The sequence below is a fragment of the Colletotrichum lupini genome, chromosome 4, assembly GCF_023278565.1.
Source record: "Colletotrichum lupini chromosome 4, complete sequence".
NCBI classification, from domain to species: Eukaryota; Fungi; Ascomycota; class Sordariomycetes; order Glomerellales; family Glomerellaceae; genus Colletotrichum; species Colletotrichum lupini.
This window is the reverse complement of record NC_064677.1, coordinates 4,991,060-5,011,933: the sequence shown is the minus strand read 5'-3', so window position 1 is coordinate 5,011,933 and position 20,874 is coordinate 4,991,060. Positions and strand designations below refer to the sequence as shown.

The 20,874-nt window shown below is 52.4% G+C and overlaps 4 protein-coding genes across 4 annotated transcripts; all 4 read right to left on the bottom strand.

The window, feature by feature from the left end:
• Window positions 1-300: 300 nt before the first annotated feature.
• On the bottom strand, window positions 301-789 carry CLUP02_08605 (uncharacterized protein; the record flags this gene model as incomplete). The annotated part of the gene is made up of 1 exon (XM_049287591.1): window positions 301-789. One exon carries the CDS (start codon window positions 787-789, stop codon window positions 301-303), a length of 489 nt encoding a protein of 162 aa, XP_049144734.1.
• Window positions 790-11,733: 10,944 nt separating this feature from the next.
• On the bottom strand, window positions 11,734-13,795 carry CLUP02_08604 (malate synthase; the record flags this gene model as incomplete). Its single annotated transcript, XM_049287590.1, has 6 exons — window positions 11,734-11,791; window positions 11,948-12,178; window positions 12,265-12,507; window positions 12,567-12,724; window positions 12,786-13,363; window positions 13,435-13,795. 6 exons carry the CDS (start codon window positions 13,793-13,795, stop codon window positions 11,734-11,736), a joined length of 1,629 nt encoding a protein of 542 aa, XP_049144733.1.
• A 347-nt stretch (window positions 13,796-14,142) lies between these two features.
• CLUP02_08603 (uncharacterized protein) lies at window positions 14,143-15,230 on the bottom strand (the record flags this gene model as incomplete). Its single annotated transcript, XM_049287589.1, has 4 exons — window positions 14,143-14,401; window positions 14,478-14,654; window positions 14,737-14,915; window positions 15,060-15,230. The coding sequence occupies 4 exons, from the start codon at window positions 15,228-15,230 to the stop codon at window positions 14,143-14,145; spliced, it is 786 nt and encodes a 261-aa protein (XP_049144732.1).
• Window positions 15,231-16,183: 953 nt separating this feature from the next.
• On the bottom strand, window positions 16,184-20,076 carry CLUP02_08602 (uncharacterized protein; the record flags this gene model as incomplete). The annotated part of the gene is made up of 5 exons (XM_049287588.1): window positions 16,184-16,404; window positions 16,470-16,778; window positions 16,839-18,583; window positions 18,635-19,354; window positions 19,436-20,076. The coding sequence occupies 5 exons, from the start codon at window positions 20,074-20,076 to the stop codon at window positions 16,184-16,186; spliced, it is 3,636 nt and encodes a 1,211-aa protein (XP_049144731.1).
• Window positions 20,077-20,874: the final 798 nt, after the last annotated feature.

Here is a 20,874-nt window from a genome sequence, read left to right as displayed (position 1 = left end):
GTTCACCCGCTGCGAGCTGCAGCTTTTTCACTCTTTCCACCGCAATGGCACGACGCGCAATGTGTTCCATGCACCGTCGCGTGTGATATAGGGCCCAAGTTACGCAGTAGTCTCTCCTGTGCTGCTTGGTGTCTGTATTCGCACCCAGTTGAGCAACTAGGTATCTGTAAACACCTCTTCAACGACTGCCGATTGGCACAGACGCTGGCTTCATTTGCCAAAATCGGAAAAAGAAAGAGTTCGGATACTAGAGGAAGGCTGAGCTTTGGGATTGTCGGTCTAGACTTTCGGTTGCAATCCTTACAACCTCACCGCTTCCTTATTATTTGCCCTCGACGAATTTCCTTCCCGACATTTGTTACCTGCCGCCAAACTTGCTCGTGCTTGTTCTGCTGCCGTCCAGACCCAACCGATGTCATCTGCTGGATATTGTTTGACGTGCTGTGCTGTGCTGTGTTGGGCCAAGCTGTTATCTCCCTCTCTGCCCTTGGACCTGGGTTGCATTGAGCTTTCCTCCCAAAACGTGGTCGTCGCTTGTCTGTTAGAATTTCTTGTTCTTCTTCCTTTCGACTCGGTTAGGTCAATTCGTCGATTTCTCTGAAGCCAAGCCGTGCCAGAGGGTGACCGCCCATTGCGTCCCAGACCGCCATACCCCTCAGCTGAACCATCAACCATTTCACTGCAACTCTTTCGAAGATGCGAGTGCTGCGCTCCATTGGCAGCGTCCAGGGATCTCCTTGCACTGGGTCCAGCCGTGTCTCGCTCCGCTAGCCTCTCTTCCAGGTGCATCCACTAGCCGATACCTAAGTACGCCACTACTGCATGGTCCGGCTGCATGGGAACGCATACAGCTTAGCATTTTGAAGGATGTGCCACGGTGCCACGATGCCAGCGGAAGGGGGAACAGCGTCTGCGTGTCTGTGACTGCTGTGTAGGGCATGCCAGGGCGAGACCTCACCTTGTCGTGCCAGCCGGGAATGGGATTCTATCGATATGCTTCCGTTCCGAGGGGGACCTGTGTGATGATCTTGTTTGGAGCATACTTACGATGTATCACGCCCTCCATCAGGAAGCGTCTCGAGAACAAAGAAGGAGGTTGCGTAAGCGGTCCATTGAATGCATGCTTCGGGCCTGCACCAACCGACAGTCCATACCTTAACTGTGCCGTGGTCGGTCTAAAAGCGAGTTGACCAGTCATCAGCCAGTACTCGAGGCTCAGATTATGCCTGCAGCCCGTTGCCCAGTATGCAGGGGTTGCTCCTCAGGTCGTTGTGATTATCTGAAGCAGAAGTCGCTCTTCCGAGACAATATACTCGAAAACGCCGTTGCTAATACTTTCCAAGTCTTTCCTTGTGCTTGAGCATCACCAAGCGCGCTGTATGCCATCATCTCGCATGCCCTATTTGAAGCTATAAAACCTCGTCGATGTTACCGCAGATCCAAAGCGGGAGGCGTCAACATCTCACTGTCATCGGGATTCTCACTCGTCCCTAGCTTTTCACGCGCGCGGCGTGGCGCCAGTGGGTTGTGCAAGGCAGGCTCATGCATCATCCCTGGACCAGCTTCCCAGTCGCACTGCTCTCCCAGACGGGAGGGAGACGGGGGTTGCATGTGCAGGGTGTCAGTTCCGCACTGGGGCTGCCACGGCGCCGCGTGCTTTTCACGCTTTTTCCTCCTCTCCATGCTCAACTCCCCACGTCTCGTCAAGCTAGTAGATTATCAACCATTGCAAGTCGCGTATTCGAAGCCTAGTCCCAAATCGTACTTAGTCTCGAGCCGGACTATGGCCTTGACTTTATTCGGGAATTTTTGACGAGCCATAAGAATTGCCTGCTAGGCATTCTCATGTTAGGTTGTGTATCCGAACATGCGAAGATCACCGCAAAAGCCGGCACTGGTTGAGCTTCGTTTGATAGCACCTTCAAAGCCGATATTGCAGTCGATATATCGGTGTTGTTTCCAATTTTAGCGTAATGCTGATGTAGACTGATCCTGGGAATCCTTCTACCTACCAGCAGCAAACCATCTTGTTACTTTGGTCTGGTGCCCCGTCTTGTGTAACCCAGGCTCGGATGCCAGTTGGACAGCATGCTGAACGGGATGGACGGGCGAGACGACGAATGAGGTCAAAGCCGCGCTTCATCTTCCGCACATTATCGTCGATAGGTCACTCAAGCCCGCAAAATTCTGTTCTGTGCAAAGCTGAAGGGTAGTCACGAGGGAAACTTGCTGTCTGGCCAGCTTGCACCTGCGATTCCCGCAATACCTGTTGTCGCATCAAGAACTCCGGAAGGCGGAGTTCCATCATCTGGTGCCATGATCTGGCGCCAACGCGTTGAGCCTGAAACAATGCATTTGGTGGATTCTATGCAGATCGACAAGGCTGCAAATCAGTACTGACAACTTCCTGGCCGTCATGGCTCGAGAGGCAGGGTTTCGATTCTCAAAAGAGAGCCACACCAACTCTGAGACCAAGCTGATCGTCATGACCGTGAGGCTAATGATCCCTATCACTTTCGCGGCGTCCTAGTCTGCGGAATCCATCCGCCACCAGCCGCTCCGCGATGGGCGCCACGTCCAAGAGGTCTGCTTCCTTGCTTGGAGCAATACCTAGTGTACCGGGTCAAGAAGCCAACCCCTTATCCTGCAAGAGTTTACTTTGGCTGAGCCTCCAAGAGCGGCATGGGAGTGTCTTCTAGCGAACTTCTCACCGCTCCGAGGTTGAGAGGCGAAAAGAAAATGTGAGACTTGTGGCAATCGCTTTCGAAAGAGCAACTGAGCAGCCCGAAGCCTTCGAAGCTGTCGAATTCTTCTTTTTCTGAAAGAAGGCAAAGTGGTTTGGGATGATGTGCAGGTCTGCGGGACAGCATCTGAAAATTCGAGTGATGATTGCTCGGACCAGTCTCTCGGATCGACTTGTCAGCCGGCAACCTCGAACAGACGGCGTATTCGGGGAATGAAGCGGGAGATTGAGACTCGCGTCGCTCATCCGACTAATCTAGAACGGGTTGTGATATGCCATGGATCTTTCAGGCGCTGGCTGTTGGTCGTCCAAGGCGCAGAGCTCTAGGTAGACCAAGGCTGTGGTCCACATGTTCTGAAGATTGGTAAACTTCGTGACGGCTACGAAACCAGTTTCATGGTCTCGATCCTTTGTGTGTTCACGACTGCTGCTGAGAGACGCCTGTACAACAGATGCTACATTATAGAAACGAGGGCACCCAAGCGGGCGAGAATTAGACGATTCAAGTCGGGCGTGGGCGTATCCAGTTGAAGGGGTAGACCCTGGCGGGAGGTGCCATTGACCTGTAGGCAACCACCCATCAGGGATACGGGCGTATGGCGGTTCCGAGCTGCCACAGGCAGGGGATGCCATGAGAGGGTTCCCGACCTTTCGGGCACCCATTGAATCGTTCTTGTTTTGCTCTTGACCTTGTACATACGAACACTGTGTATCGGACGTTTTGTGCCCCCTGCGTGTCGATGTGCATAGAAGACTGACTGCTGGGTGATGTAGGCGGTTGGCGACAACTGGAAATGTTTCCTGGTATGACAGAGAGCCGTTCAAGCTGTTTTCGGCCGCAACAAAGACTGAGTGTTGGATAGCGGAGCATGTAGGCTGCAAAGTCGCAGGCCACAGACGCAGAATAAGATGCGGCGCCTGGGAGGCGGTTCGGCTTCGCGGGTGGAGGATCAACGCCACCAAGGACGCCCGATAGACCGTGCTCAAGGATGGCGTTTTCCAGGGGTCAAACGGGATGGCTTCTGGGCTAGCTCCGTGACAACCTGGCTGCGCGGCATTCCTCTGAATAATGACCAGTGGAAAGGCAAAGCCGTGGCCGGATGGCAGAAGCGAGTGGGTTGGTATCGGAAGCAGGATGCAAACCAGGCCAACACGCGAGGTGTGATAGGACGTAGCCTGCGTTACCGGAAAGCCGGGGGGTCTCGACCGGGCTGGCAAAGACGATAGTTAAGCGTCAAGGTGGTGTGTACTTGGTACGTGGTACACCTGGTAGCTTGGAATAGCAGCTGCAATATTTGCTGCGAGTTATCGGCGAGTGCGACAGATCAGGGCCGTCGGGTAGTGGCAGGTGATTACTGGTTGGGCGGCAGACTTCTTTCAGCTACAGCAAGTCGTGACGCTTGACCAGACGCGGGACGGACGAGATCGGGAACGATTTTGTCATATCGAACGTGTGGGATCTTGGCATGGCGTAAGTTAACAGACGACCTGACTGCTACTATGAGTTGATGCTCATTCAGAACAGAGGGCTGACTAATCCCTCCCGGGAACCATGGCGTGGACAGGAGTACCTAGGTAATGCTGTCTCCTCAGGTAGACGAGGGGAATCTTTAATAACGAGGTTCCTGATCAGTACTCCGTGAAGGGTGTCGTGTCGCATGGATGTGGTGGCCAGTCGATGCGTGTCACAATGTGGAGGGCAGAACAAGCTCAAGAATGGTGGTCGGAGGCTTGATAGAGTTGAGTTGGGGGCGATTGAAAGGCAGACTTGCCAGGGTGCACTATCCAGGCGGATGGAATCGAGATCCGAGAGTTTGGTCGAGGCTGCAACGGTCAACAAGCCATTGATGCAAATGTGCCATCATGTTGGAGGCGGTTCAACCCAAGAGGCGGTTTCTCCGCCGATGAGGCACGGGCAGGGAGGTGGAAAAGAAACAGAATAGGTCGCGCCTCAAGCAAGTGTTTGAAGAAGGTCGAGGTCAACCTGAAGATCAATAAGGTACTGGCTCAGTGGCCCAGGCAAGCCGCACCCGGAATGGAAGCGTGCACCTGCAGCTTAGGTAGGTAAGGAGGCATTTGAGTACCTAAGGTACTCCGTGAGGCGGGAACCTTCCATTGCCCTCAAACATCCTCAACCCATCCCATTGGAAGGGTTCGTATCAGATCACGACTTCTTACATAAGGCAATCCGGAGGACGTACCTCAGGTATCTCAAGGTAAGTTCGTACCCAACGGATGGAAGCAAGCACGGAAGGCACCACTCAGCGCCCACTGCCCAAGGCAAGGAAGGGCGTGCTTGTGGGGCAGTCCAGACGAACCAGGAGTCATGGCTTCAACTCTAAATCCGAGCATGGGAAACCCCGGCCCACTCCCCGTCCAGCATCACCTGTGACAGGAGGTCCTTTCTTTGACCATTCATCTGGGCGCCATGTCTGGGGCAGGCAAAACCCTCCTCAATCATCGATGGCTCTTCACCTTGGCTTCCATCACGTTTGTTTGCGTTTCCTCTTTCACTCTTTCACTTAATCCCCCCCCTTCCAGTCCCAATTCACTCATACTGACCACAAGCGCCCGTAATTGTCTCATTGAGCCAGAAAGGAGGCCCAACCTAACCTCCTGAAATGCACTGCACAAACCTCCGGCTTCCATGACCCGGTAGGCCGCACTGACGCAGGCCAATTTGGCATTTGCGGGCGGCCACTCATCGACACCTTTTACGGATACATGGCAAAACTGCCAGCCCGCCATCATCTCAGGGTCCGGTCCCGCCCAACGCGAATCCTACGCCTACATCAGCCAATGCCTACCCGTACTTGTTGCGTTTTGCCTGCTGATCCATAGTCTAGTACCGTTTTTTTCATCTTCTCCTTTCTGACCATCCAAGGAGACGCCCGCACCAGGAGTGAATAGCTCATTGCCCGAGCCCCCCCCCCCCCCCCGCTTCTCGCTCCTCGCCATACCTTTCCAAGAGAGGCTACCGTTGGACCGGACTAAATGGGTCTTCTTGCCTTAGATAGAAAAGAGCTGGTTCTGACATTAGACTGTCACTTTCCGGAGGGCAGACGCTGAAGCAAGCCACTCGACCCGAGCTATTGGACCCCTCGAGGATCCGACGCCTCCTGACGCCCCGTGCTGCGGCGGCCGCCTGCCATCTCATCTTGAGGTTGCACCTTTCCCGGGCCAACTCCGCTAGTGACCCAGCTGTCGGGTTGAGTGAGCACGGCGCCTCAGGCTGAAGGTCACGCAATGAATGGATCACAAAATCGCCTACCATGACCAACGACTAACAAGTGAAAACGACCTTACCTTGCAGGTTACAGGAACTATCCGTGAAGCGTTTGCTTTCATCAAACTTGGCCCAACGCAGAAACGGCTTTTGCCTTTTGCACTCCACCAGACGACCTAAGCCGCTCGGTCAGCTTCGCCTCGATCCACCCCATCCCGTCTGCCATCGCCCATTCCAGCACACTCAGGCCGCCCGTACATGTTTCGACCTCATTCAATCCCCTTAGCACCAACAAGCTAACCTCCCTTGCTTTGCCCTGATTGTTCGTCCCATCAAAGACCATCCACTCTACCTTCCTGTGCCTGTCTATCGGAGAATTACCCAATGCGGTTTTCAACTGCTCACACCTCTCCCCCCCTTGCCCTGATCACAATCGCCTCTCTCATGAAGCTATCCCACACCATCATATCCATTCGTGCCAGTCACGCAGTTGACCGTGGCATAGTCAACTCTGCCACATACGTCGACAATACTAAATGCCATGCCTCTCGGTCTCTGAAAACGAGAAGTCCTTGTTGAATCCCAGGTGGTCTGCATCCACACAGGAAAATGAGAGACAATATAGACCGCAAGCTCGCATGAGCGCCACCAACTCAACGGCGCTGCCGCCGCAATCGTGGCCGCCGTCAGACCTCAAACCTACTACTTTATTGCGCCGCAAATCTGGCGATTGCCTACCTATTAATGCGCCCAAAAACTTTGATGCAGCTAGTACGGTGTTCATACTCCTCAGCCCTATTCGCCTCATATATATTCTGTTAAAGTTCATTGCCGAGGACCTCAGCCATGGCTTCTTAATCCAGACAAGTTACCAAACGCAACGACTGCCTCCTTTGCTCATAGCGTTACCTTGATGGAACAAGAATGGCTTAAAACCATAGATCTTGTCTCAACTATTATCTATCATCGTCAGTTTTGCATGTAGCGGGATCGACGCCAATGAGCAGAACTGAGCTTGAAGTGCCTTGTCTGTGACATGGCAGCAGCCTCTCACATTGACTCTATAGGATGATTTTATGACCGAATGGTCAAAGTGCTCCCTCTGCTTGTTATCGTCTGGTCAAAAGAGAAGAGCTATATCAACCGTTCGGTCTTGGCTGGGGATCCTACACTGCTTCAGTTACCTAGACTCCATCCAGGATGATTCATTACATCCATGACCCTGCAAGTAGCTGAAGGAACGAATACATTGCCATCTGTGACGCGATTCTTCTGGCCTGACCCTTGTTCTCGTTTAAAGCTCCCAATTTCTGTCGTCTTGGAGAGATGTCTCTTTAGGTCTGTCAGTGTCATTGTCCATAGATGTTCATCGGGCCACGCACTCGCAAAGACACGAGTCAACGGCGTTAAAGAAGTTTCGCCATGAAAACTCGATTCTCTACCAAGTTGGCTAATTACTTCTTGCGCTTCATCCTCGACACGCAATTCTCTGGCTCCTTTACTGTGTCGTACACGATATCTCATCATCAAAATGAGATGAAAGAAGTGGGCCACATTGTCCTCCAAAAGATTTACTTGACTTGGGCTGAAATAACTTTCTGTGATAGATAAACCTGGGTCCCAACAAGCCAAGGCACCTGAGCTTCTTGAGTTTCTCAAAAATGACCCAATTTCAGGAAAGCTCACCTATTTGAAGCTTACATCATCGATAAGTCGGCATACATTTCCTATCTAATGCGTTCTGATACCTCTGCCACACGAGATGGCTTTTGACTTTACTGTCACAGCATGCGCATCACAGCCTCGAGGCTTTGTATCATGTCCCCAGCTCAGCCAGATACTTACTCTAATTATATAATCATACTTTGGACTGTGATCTCTAGCCTCTGGTCTTTGGTCTTTGGTCTTTTCTTGAATGCCCGAGATTTCAATCACCAACGCCACAAATTTTCTTCAGCTACTTGTTGTATATCGAGACCTGAATATCCGTCGACTCGCAACTATGTGTTTTTCGAAACTATGCCCTGCTGAGCAAAGGCCAGAGCAGATTGACAAAGTTCGGCTTCTCATCTCACATTACCGATGACTTGTTGTGTTGATCTCTGGTGCCACCTATGTCTCTGCTACAACTATACCATGGCACCACTGACCCCATGAGGTCGACCGGCAGAAACCCATCTTGCTGTGAATGTTGACGACTACGTCTGCTGTCTCAGGAACCACATCCACTGTACCAACGAACACCTTTGAACACATGGATTGCATGTCTCAACGACTGTGCTCCATTGAATAGTGCCGAGTTTGTTGTCGTATGTGCCATCATGTGTACTCTCGCATCATGACGCTTCTCTTGATACCGGCATCGGCCAAGATAATGCCTGAGACGCAGCATTGCTTTTGGGAAGACTTAAAGACAAACCAACACGGCAGTATCGACTGCAAGAGGTCGACTGCTGGTCTCAAATCCACTCAATCTATCATATTTCGACATGTCAGAAAGGGCCGCGTCAGTAGCGGTCAGTAACACACAAAGGTATTGGGGGGCAGAGAGAGGTGTTATTCAAATTGAAGGTCTTCGACCCGCTGTCTACTGAATATACATTGAGCAAGTCATAAGAAGAAACCCACGATACGGCTCTAAATCTGTGGTTTGAGCCATGGATTTCTGAGGCGCAGCCTTTCGTCTCACTTCAACTCTCGATTGAGGCCCTGTTCCTTGCATTACCCAGCTTCGCGGATTCTTCGCCTCCCGTCGAAAAGCAATGCATGTTTGATTCAGTTGACTGGACACCGACTGAGAGTCCATATTTCTTCTTTCGCTCACCGGCTGCAAGGTCTTCCAACGATCGGATTGGCTAGCTGATCAGGAGGAGACTGGCCGCCGCCAATGAAGGACGTTTGATGACTTGCTCATGCTCGTAAAGGCAAAGGGTCACTATCAACGAGCGATCACGGAGGAAGTTGGCATCGATGTATCTCCTTGCTGCATGTACGCCGGCCGCTTACTAATTGTCCTGTAAGACAATCGGCATATACGAATATGAACACCCTTTTTTGGGGGTGTCATCCGATTTACGGTAAATTTGTTCAACATGTCTCGGCCGTTACTCCCGACATGACGTCCTTGGTATCGCCTATTGTGAATATCGAGAATGGGTATGCGTTAGATCATCCTCGCGCCATAAAACATATCCCTCGGTAGGAAAGACAAGACGTTTCCACCAAGCAATCGCCCGGGCAGGGAAGAGAAGAGGCTTAAAAAAAAGGGTCTTGTCTGGTCGCTCGATGTCTGTTCTCATTAATCTAATCAACGTGGCGGAGGTGGATATCTTCCCATACGAGGGGCAAACAGATCAAGACAGCAACTGCAGGGTTTCTTCTCAAAGACGTGATTCGTCTTGTGGGTATGTTGCAGTCGATCTCAGTGGAGGCCTACATTCAACGTCCCTCTCCCGTCTTCTTGCTTAGCGAACATCGTGGCGTTCAGATCCGAGACAGGAAAGTGAGATTGAAGTACGCTCAAGACACCGTCCGCTTTCTTTCTGGGAGATATATTCCCATCGGCCAACGTGAAACTCTTTCCCGATCATCCTGTTGCCCGACGCCGACGTCCCATTCCCTCCCGCTATGCCGTCTCGTGACTTCCCTCATCCATATCATAAATGACCAAAAGGAGGAAGGGGCGTTGCCGAGGTAAAAGAAACCTCCCATATCTCACCAACGCCCAAACGACCAAGTCTCAAGACACATTCTCTCCTTCCCTAGAACCAGCAGGATATCACGTATAGGTAGGCGTCAAGTAGCGTCCGATGCGGGTTTCAGAGGGAGACCAACCATCGTTGAATCATCACTCTACACAAGCCTACTCGTTCGTCATCTTACCATCGAAGAAAACGACTGATCACAATCTTCTCGATGAGCCCAGACACCCGAATCTCGGCGGCCGATCCAAGCATAAGAAACTCTTCAACCAAAGAAACAGCTCACCATATTCCCAAATTCGGGTACATGATGCGAAAGCAGACTTCCAACAGGAAGCCCATTACTGCCACTCCTACACCGGCGATCCGATATCGCGCGTCCGCTCCAGTCCGAACTGGCCTAGACTCCCTCCACCCCGAGATCCAGACTTCTTTTGCAATTGAAGATGGCGGAGGTGGATCGGCCGAATCATCTCGGGCGTTGGGAAAAGGAACCTGCTGTACCGACTAACCCGTATCTCCGGGACCAGGTAGCGATGACCTCTGTTGGTGGCGATAGAGGCCATCGCCCCGTCGAATATGGTCTATCTACCCTCCCCTTTTTGTTTCTCAACTGACGATGCGATAGGACGAGGTTGTCTTTGAGTTTACGCACTCATCAAAGACGGCCCGCTCCGCCCCAACGACACCGCGGCATCTACTTGTGGGCAGCACATCTGCTCGACCATCTACACGCCGCTAAAACGCCCAATTATGACATGTCGATATGATAGACGACGCCGGACTCCGGAGTCTAGTGAGAATCCCGTCTTCTTGCCTTCAAAGGGGCGTCCTATACCATGGCCGCGTTCAAACCATCCAGCAACCGGACTATACCCCCTTCTCCCATCCCTTCATCCTTCACAGCGCCGCCCCATCGCGGCCCGCTCCTAGAGAACTCCTCGGGAGATTTCGAACCCTGGCGGCCATCCGCGCCTCTTCGAAGCTTTCTTATTCCCTTCACCTTTCCTTTCCTATACCTCTGTTAACATGTCAAGTATCCCCAATCTCACCGAGGTTTGGGGGGGTATTTCAAACTCCCTAGCTCATTACTTCAATCACAAGAACAACAACTGTAATGTATAAGACGTCATTGATAACAACAATACGGCCTTCCTTCACACCTGACTGGACCTTGAAAGCGAACCGGGGTCTCAAAAGTAACCTGCATGAAGGGTCCGCCTCCACCTGATTATCTGTATAGGTGCACAGTATTTCTTCTTCCCTCATCTTCGACAACCGAACCGTCGTCCACACAACTCAGAACTTACACGCCCCTCACAAACGCACAGCCCAACAGTTCTCCAGGTATGTCGATCCCTCAGGAAGTATTCCTACGTGACGAGCAACGGCTTGAGAAGGGGCCAAGGCAAAAGAAGAAACCGAGTGGCGGGGTCCACTACAGACTCAATTATCAGCCTCGTGTCTCGCCAAACCGTGGACTACGTTCAACCACGGAAGACAGTGGCTATGAAACATGAGATCCACAAGCACACCCCGGGACCAATGACCTTCGAAAATCTCGGCTGCAGCTGTTCGCCTCAAACCTGGCTCCAACTTGAGCAAGTCAAGCCACGGATCTAGGTCCGGGTTCACTCACACCGAGTAGTGCTTCTCATCCATGGCCAAGCCCAACACCTCAACTTATCGTCTTCGTTGACGTGTAGACTCTGGAGAATTCCGGACCCCCCTCTGGACAAACTCAACCGAAAGCCACGACGCGGCGTGACTATTAGTGGTATGGAGGGGGTGTGTGACTCATGAAATAAGAATCAATTTTCAATCTCATTCATTCTTACATTCGTAGACCCAATACATCAAGCAGATTTCCAAATTCTGGCCGGCGAATTTTCGACCCAGATCCTGCCTTTGCCCCGAGACCCAACCCGTTCGGTGAAACAACACTTCAAATGTCCCTGGTATTCATCCCGTCAAGAGGCACCAACCAGAAGCTCGATTACGCACGACATCTCGCGCGTGACCTCCTTCGCTTCGGAAGCGAGCTATCAACTAGCCCTCCCGGTTTACAACTTGGAAGCAGGGCGTGCGCTACCGACGACGGTGATCTCATCGTAAAGAAGACTGTTGGTCAAGTCAGAAACGTTGTTCCATGATAAACCAACACAAGCGGGTCAAAGCCACGGAGCGCGAAGAGAAAGCCCCGAAGAGGGACAAAATAGCGCCGGTGGTGGTGGCGGCAGCATTGTGGGAACGAAAGGTGGTATGATGTAGACTTACGTGGTCAGGAAATCGGCATAATCTTCACCGGTGACCTGGCCGGCAAAGTACTGCGCGGCGAGGTGATACTTGTTACCCTTGGGCGCCTTGCTGGCGAGCTCGTCGGCGGACTCCTTGAGGAGCTTGAGAGCGTAGGCCTTGTCGACCTTCTTGCCCTCGGCGGTGGACACGCCGTGCTTGACCCATTGCCAGAGCTGAGAGCGAGAGACCTCGGCGGTAGCGGCGTCCTCCCTATACGCGCGACATGTGAGCTTTTTTTTCTCTTGATGATGTGATTGATGAAGGGTACCGGGGGGGGGGCAGTTTGTGAGACTTACATGAGGAAGTTAATGGGAACGCAGCCAACGCCACGGATCCAGGCCTCCATGTAGCCAAGGCCGATGTTGAGGTTCTTCTTGATACCCTCCTCAGTAATCTTGCCCGGCACGTTCATGTTCAACAAATCGTTCTGGCCAATCTTGACGTCCTCACGGCGGACAAAGAGCTGATTGGGCGTGGGCATGTTCTTGTTGAAGATCTCAGAGGCAATCGAAGCCAAAGCAGGGTGAGCGACCCATGTGCTTTGATATTATGTTAGTAGCTAACTCAGTGTCATGAGGCAAGAATACAGCCGACTCACCCGTCGTGACCAGCGCGCACCTCGCGCAGCTTATCGGCGCGGACGCCTTCCATCGCCTTGTCGTTGGCGGCCTTGTCGTCCTTGATGGGGATCTGGGCGGCCATGCCGCCCATGGCGTGAACGCCTCTCTTGTGGCAGGTCTGGATGAGGAGTTTGACCTACGGCGAGGGTTAGTATCTCCTCTATATAAGGCATGCGAGAGGGCGCGAGGTAACTCACGTAGGCATCCATGAACGGGCTCGTCATGGTGACGGCGCTGCGGTCGGGCAGAACGAAGTTGGAGTTGTTTCTGAACTTCTTAATGGTGCTGAAAATGTAGTCCCAGCGACCGCAGTTGAGGCCGGAGCTGTGGTCTCTCAACTCGTAGATGATCTCGTCCATCTCAAACGCAGCCAGGATAGTCTCGATCAGAACGGTTCCACGAATGGTGCCACGGGGAACACCGACGTAGTCCTGGGCGAGGTTGAAAGCGTCGTTCCACAGGCGGGCCTCGAGGTGGGACTCCATCTTGGGGAGGTAGAAGTATGGGCCAATGCCAATATCGATGGTCTGACGGGCATTGTGGTAGAAGTAGAGGCCAAAGTCGAAGAGAGAACCAGAGATGGGCTCGCCGTCAACGGTAACGTGCTTCTCCTCCAAGTGCCAGCCACGGGGTCGAACAATCAGAGTAGGCAGGGTACGGTCGGTGCGGAGCTTGTATTCCTTGGATCCCTGCTTAAAGTCGACCTTGCGGCGGTTGGCATCGTACAGGTTCACTTGGCCGTTGACCATGTTATCCCAGGTTGGCGCGCTCGAATCTGTGGCAGACGATTGTTAGTACAGTATACCATTGAGGTCGAGTGCGTATTCCGGTGTGGCGCAAACTCACCCTCGAAATCAGCCATGTAAGTCCAAACATTCGAGTTCAGAGCATTGACGACCATCTTGCGATCGGTGGGGCCGGTGATCTCAACTCTACGGTCGACCAGGCCGGGAGCCGGCGGAGCACCCTTCCATGTGGAGTTCTCTCTGATGTGCTTCGTCTCGGGGAGGAAGTCGGGCAGGACGCCACGGTCGAGCTCCGCCTGGCGGAGCTTGCGGCGCTCGAGCAGTGACTTGCGTGTGGCATTGAAAGAGCGGTGCAATAGGGCAAGGAAAGCGAGGGCATCGGGGGTAAGGATCTTGCGCTGGGCATCCGTGACGTTGCCCAAGACGTTGACGCCTTGAAGGATTGCTTCGGTGGTAGCCATTGTGTGTGTATGTGAGTGTGCGAATATGTGTGTCTCTACACTTCGTGATGGTGTCTAGTGTTGGGTAGTACGCAAAATAGTAGTATCTCCCGGTCGGCGACTGTGCTGGCTGGTAGTCGTAGGAAGGTTTTCACGTGTAAGAGGAATGTGCACAAGCTTCGTCGTGAGACAGGACGGTTATGGTAAGCGTAGTACACGGGGTATCTTTAGTTTTTCAAGGAGAACAAGAGCAATTGGATTGGGATGGAAGAAGTATAAAGGAGAGGTGAAGCTGGGTGTTCTGGAAGAAATAGACGGAATAAGTAGGCTTGCTGGCTAACGGACGAAGAATGCAAGGCACCATGTAATTATTGAAGAAGACAGCTCCCGACGGGGGGTTTGGCGCATTGGACCTGGGCGAGTGCCGTCGCAAGCTCGGCACAGACGAGTCGAGCGAGGGGTTGGCCGGCGCCCATCATCCATGACAAGGGCAGGAATGATGCATGCGCAGACTTCGATTGTGTAGACCAGGAGAGGAAGAGGTAAAAAGAGGGACCTGGGGAACCTCTCGGGATCCACCCGAGGTACATGCAAATTGGCGGAATGGTAGCCGAAGGGCAAAGTCCACTGGCTGGCCATCTTTTGTACCGGGATAGTATCATGACACTTTAGTCAGGGACCCAGAAACAGCTAGCGACCATACCTGGGTCGGCAGTGATCGGGCTGATTCGGGTGGATGGAGAGCTTCACAGCCGGACCGCGGGGAGAAGAGGGGAAGGAAAAGATTCGAGAGAGGCGTCCATGCGTTGTGGTTGATGTTGGAGATCGGGTTACAAAGGGAGGTTCCTTGGGTTCATCAAGGAGAAGCAGTCGCCAGACGCTTGTGAAAGTGTGGGGAAAGAGTGAAACTAGACCTCCAAAAGAAGCCGACGGGAACCTCCAAGTCTACCTACCTACAGTACGGCCAAGAAAGTGACTTTGCATGTGCTCCTCCAGCTTGCTTCATGGCATGTACCGCACTATGACCCTTGCCTTCCATGCGCTTCATTCTATGGTAGTCGAGCTCGGGTTCTGATCCGAGTGAGAAGTGAGCCCCAGCAGCAGTGACCTCATTGCAATACCTCTGGCCAGTCTTATTGGGCTGACAGTGACATGGGCATCGCATGGCGGGGTCAGAATGCGATAAGAATTGCAGAGAAAATCGGCAGCAACAATGGCCATCTCTGCCATCGACCTTGATTACTACAAGACTACTTCAACCAACTCACTCAATTGAATCTCTTACTCGATACAATCGAGCAACTATGTGCAAATTCTTTCTGCCCCAAGTCATGGCCTTGCGTGCTTTCACAACCCCGTAGCCCAACGTAATCGCCCAAAAACCCCAGTTTCCCAAGCCGAAGTCGGATCCGTCCGCGATAAGAAAAAATGCACTGTCGCCGCCGGCGAAAGCCATGCTTGATGGGGGCGAGGCCCGCAATTGAAGCTCGTCTCCGTCTCTGGGGTAGGTAAGAAAAGAATAAGGGTCTGCCGCAGATCCACATACGGATGCATTCTCAAAATTGGGACGGTGAATTTGTTGCGTATCAACTCCCCCAAGACTCGAATGGGAGCATGGTTGAGAGTGAGCAACAAGCAACCTGAAGGTATCACCAAATCGGCACTCGACTCTACCTTGACATGCTTAAAAGACCAATGCTCTCTCCACTTGCCGAGCTATTATGACGCGGGACACATGGATCCTTACCCGTGGCTCGAGCTCACCTCTAGATCCGATTCACCGAGCTGCCGAGGTCTGGCAGGCGTGCTACCCCAGCTCCGCGTACTCCAATCAGCGCCCTCGTGCATGCCGACAGTTTCCGGCCCTTGCCGTCACCTAGAACGACACACATTGAGTAAGGTATTGAGAACATAATAGCCCTCCTTTGTAATGTAATAGCAATCAACTTTTTGGGTACCTATGCAGCTCGACTCTATGAACAATAGCCTCTTTGCCTCTCAGCCATACAAAGAAACTGTTGATGGCTGAAGAATAATCTCAATCATCGGACGGAATCTCCAAACCACCAATCCATCGTGATATGGATATAAACCTCAGCTGTAGTGCTGGGAAAGCCATCCAACCACAGTAATTATCCATCCTCCAGTTCCTCCAATGCTCTCCAAGGCCTGTGATGTCGAGCCGCATCCGCAGTCCATGCTCACATTGAATCCATCCTTATCCTCCGAAATAAAAATGCCCAGCCTATGCTTGATCCCAGGTATGTGACTGGCAAGAAAAAGTGAGAAAAGAAAAAGCAGAATCGTGGGGGAACCCGTCGATCCTCAGTCAAGCAACCCCCCGAGCCGGTGCCCCAAAAAAGAATGTCGCCGCCCACGTTCTGACGCCAAATGCAATCTCGTCCATCCTCAGGAATTGAGCGTTTTGATCATCATCTTCTCCTTGGACTTGTCGGCGACAACCAGCCCTCGCGATCCGAGCATCATTCGAACCGTGTCCACAACCTTGTGGAAACTACTGGCCGCCCCGCGCTCTTGTGTAAATCGTACAATGCAGAGGGGACCCTTCTTCCCGTGCTCGATCACTGTCATAATCTCCGCGGCAAATGCAACTTCCTTCATGCCTAAGTCTACGGACAAAGTTAGTAGGGAGAGAAAATATGGCTTTCCCATGGGAGGGTGGAAAATGACTTACAATTCTGCGCCCCAACTCGGGCAAACACAATGTTTCTCTCCTTCTCGACCTGGATATCTCTCATACCATAACGTCGCCAGTCTTTGAGGAGGATTACCATTTCCTGCCGAGCTCGCTTGCGTGACATGACCAAGCACACGTAGCTCGTCGCGGGCTTGACCCCGAACAGGCGAGCCAGCCAGTTTTGATGAACCGCAATTGTTCGAGCTCCCTTCTCAGAGCCGTTCCAGCTCTTAACTGATTTCCGGCTCGTTTCGTGTCCGATAACTCTTTGGTTGTCGGGAGAGGAAGAGTCATCGTAATCTGGACCTGTGGTACATGTTAGTGAGGCATTTTCAATGGGTACAATATTCGTAGTTCGTAGCTCACCCGCGATCGCCATCTTTCCCTCTGACTTGGCCTTACTGCTCTTCCAGAAAAGCAAGCCGAAGCCCTTCTTCTTGGTTGCAACCGGGGGAGGATGCTCGTGGATCTTTGTCTCCGAGCGGCTTGGGGCTGTAGACTGTGTTGTCATGCTGTATGCCTGGGTTTCTTGAGTTGCCTCGGTATTGATACTACCCTCTCTAGAAGTGCTATCCTTTGAGTATCGCTTGAACCACGAGGACTTTTTCTGCTTCGTTGTGCCACTTCCATAAGTAGTAGCAGATGGAGTCGATGGTTCATCTGTACCCGACGCACCGTGCATGTAGACGTAGCGCTCCTCGACCTGGTCCTCGTAAGCTGGTCGCTCGGCAGTCTTCTTTCGCACGTTCAGAGGTTTTGGGATCGGACTCGTTGCACTGGGGGAGTTGACAACACGGATGGTATCTCCTGCTTGGACCAGATAGTCAAGACCATCATTTTCAGCGTAACCGCCAGGGGTCTTGGGCGGGGCAGATACAATCCTGTTTCGGTCAGCATCTCCCCAGTGGGATGAAGACTCTGAGTCTCGCCCGTTCTCGTTGATTGCCGGCAAGCGACCGGTCACCTTGCTTTGACTATGTGTAGGTGCGGATACAGTACGGCGATCTTGCTTAGGAAGCAGAGTAGGAAAGCCTAGACGATTGACTTGATCAACAAACTTTCCGACCCGGCCAGAATGCTGTGCATCCTTGGGATGGTCGTAATTCTTGCTAGGCCTCTCAGATTCCGAAATCGAGGATGGCGTCGATTTAGGAGGCGGTAAAGGCGGCAAGGGTCGAGTGTCCCATGGATGGTAAGGATTCGTCAAAGTCTCGGGAGAGGGTGTTACTGGGCCCAAAGACAGACCCGTAGACTCTCTCTTGATACCACTACTCTTGTCTTCCAAAACCAGCTCTGTTGTCTCATCGACAGATAGGAAGCTGTTGAAGGCTTCATCGCAGTCCTTTGCGATACTGTTGCTGAAGTGCCGAACTTCCTCGTTCACAATGACAGCTGGATCCTGAGGCTTCACAATCTTCAGCTTTGGTCTAGGTCTGTCCATCATAGAAATGCGCTTTGGCGGACTCGTGGGAGATTGCGGTCTCTTCAGGTAAGTTTCCTCTCCAATGACGCTCGGGGCACCTCGACGACGCTTGTCGGCGTGGCTATCGGTAGACTTCTTTCTTATGTGAGAAAAGTCGATACCTCGCTTGTGACGGGAAGCCGGTCTGCTATAAGAGGTTCCTGGTCTGCTGCTATGGAGCGAATTCATTGAGCTGCGGGGGGACTGGAAGCGGCCAGAGTGTGTTGTTCGCTGAGAGTTGACGCGTGAGTGACGCAACGTCGAGCCTGTCTTGATGCGTGACAGTTGCGATGTCTGTGTATTGTCCCGCTTCATGGAGCCGCGACGATTGCGATGAACGACAATCTTTGCATGGCTTGCCTGAGAATTCCCTCGCATAGGCCGGCTTGAGTTGTAAGGATCGTAGCTCTGAATTGTTCCATCATCTGTCTCCGCAACATGGGAGATGACTGTGAAGCGCGACACACTTCTGCCCGTTCCGTCTGCTCTGGGCTGATTGAACTCGACAGTGGATACCCTCTTCTTCCAAACAGGTTCTTGGAGATGATGGTAGTCACTCGGAGACTGAGACAACTCGGGGAGGAAATTCTCTAGCTGCTTCTGGCGGTAGCTGTGAAGAAGCCAGTAGAACAGCTTCTGGTCGTTTTTCCTGGGTCAAGTTAGCTTTTTGCCAAATCAGCGGGCCAGTAAATCTACATACGCAGAGTCCATGAGCTTCAACTTGATCTGATGTTCGGTGAGCATGTGCCATAGTGAGCGAAGCTGCCTAACCAGGTGAGGGTCAACTTCATGGGGCTTCAGCGGAGTGTAGTGAAAGCCCTTGCGAAGATCGTTGAGCTGATGGTTGTTGCCAAGGTCGTCGAGATAGTCGTACTTCCGAATGAGTGGATGCTGCCACATCTCCTTGATGCTGATTCTTGTGTCAGGATTGGCCACAAGCATGCGACGGATGAGATCTTTGGCTTCAGGGCTCAAGAAATCTGGGATCTCGTATATACCCCTCTTGGTTTTCTGTAGCAGTGCACCAATGTCGGGGTCATCGAAGGGCAAGCACGCGGCTAGAAGGGCATAGAGAATGACGCCCAAAGACCATATGTCGGCTTTATCTCCTCGATAGTGCTTGTGCTTCAAGAGCTCAGGGGCAGCGTAGTGAGGACTGCCGCAAGCCGTCACAAGTCGGTGCTCCGAAGATTGATGCAAAGCGGCCATGCCAAAATCGGCAATTTTAACCTTGTTGTCGGGCGTCAACAGGATATTTTCGGGCTTGAGGTCTCGGTGGCAGATGTTGAAGGAATGACAATATTGAAGGGCGCTCATCATCTGTCGAAAGAGAAACATGGCGCCTTCCTCAGTGAACCGACCGTTGGTATTGATGTAGTCGAATAAGTCGCCTTGTTCAACATACTCAAGTACCAGATAACTGTTCGAAAATTAGCTCGGGACTCGTCTCCATGCGATAGTGACAACCAACATCTCTGATCGATTCTCCCAAATATCATACACCTTCATAACGTTTGGGTGATCGACCAGCTTCAAGATGGCCACTTCTCGCTCGATCGAAAGAGGCACACGCATCTCGCCATTGATCTTCTCGGGCAAACTGTCGTCGTAGTCGTGAAGTTCAGCGAGACTGCCGGCTTGGATCAAGTAGGCTGTCTTCTTGGGCACAATTTTGACGGCTGCCAATTCACCAGACAAACGATGCTTGCAGAGTCTCACGCGAGCCGATGAGCCCTTTCCGAGGGTTCTGCCCAACAACCAGGGACCAATGTGTGTCTTGTAAGCATAGCCGCTGCTTCTCTTGCTCGATGTGGTCGTGGAGGCCTGAGATGCCTGGGACATGCGCTTCGACGGATCGACGTCATGGGATGCTCGCGCTCTTGCAACAGCAGGGTTGCGAGCGGTAGGTGGACCAGCCGAAGCAGCTGCGGCTCTCGCTCCAGAGACCGGCGGGTCATAGTCGCTGGTGTAGCGTTGGCGATCCGAAGCCGCAGCATTTTGGGAATGACCGGTGTTCTTGTCGCGTGACTTTGATGATTTGATGGGGATTTTGGATGAAGCATTATTGATGCGTTGAGTCGCATCCGCAAGAGGAGCCCGGGCTTGAGCAGCCGAAGCCCTCGTCCGACCAGTCTCGGACATTGCAGCGGTAGTTCCGGGGTCGCAGTCAGAACATGATCGGTTTCGAGTACGGCAAGTGGTGATGTCTACCGTGTGTAAGGCGTTGAAAGGGGAGATGTTTGGGAAAGGAGATAAGGATCCTGGATGGACTAAGTGAGTGAGAAAGAAGAGAGGGTGATGAAGGCCAGGATCTGAACGAATGGATGGAATTTTTGATAGACTGATTGCCAAAAAAAGCCAGACGATACCGAGAGGGTGGTGTGTGATGGTGTTTGGAGGTGTTAGAAAGAAAGGCAGCGCGGATATCCGAGTGGTGACGGGGGAAAAGCCCAAGACGCGCAGAGTCAAGGCAGAGGTGTTGTGGTGGGAGAAGGGAATGCAAGTGGGAGCCAGGGTGCTGGGGCAGGTGAGGCAATCGGCAGAAAATAGAAGGTTCGAAGGGAGACAGCAGACAGACGTTGCCCCCTTCCAAGGAGCGACCTCGAGGCCCGTTGAAAGGACGAATACAGCAGCGGTCAGGTCTCACTGGGGTTCACGCTCCGAAGTAGCCAAGGGCGACTGGAATGAAGGCGGAGCTCTAGAATTCGGCCACTAGACATCTCACCTGACGTTGGAGAAGAAACCAAGCGAAGGAAACAAAAACTCAAGGCGCTCATGGCGCTCTTTTCTGAGTCTGTCACCCACCACCACACTTGCCTCCCTCGGACGTCATTTTTGGTTTCTGGTCATTCTTATCATCGTTGATTATCGTGGCTATCTCATTTACGAGCGTTGCTCTTGCTAAAAAGTTTTTTTGCTCTTCTTTGTCTGCGATCGAAG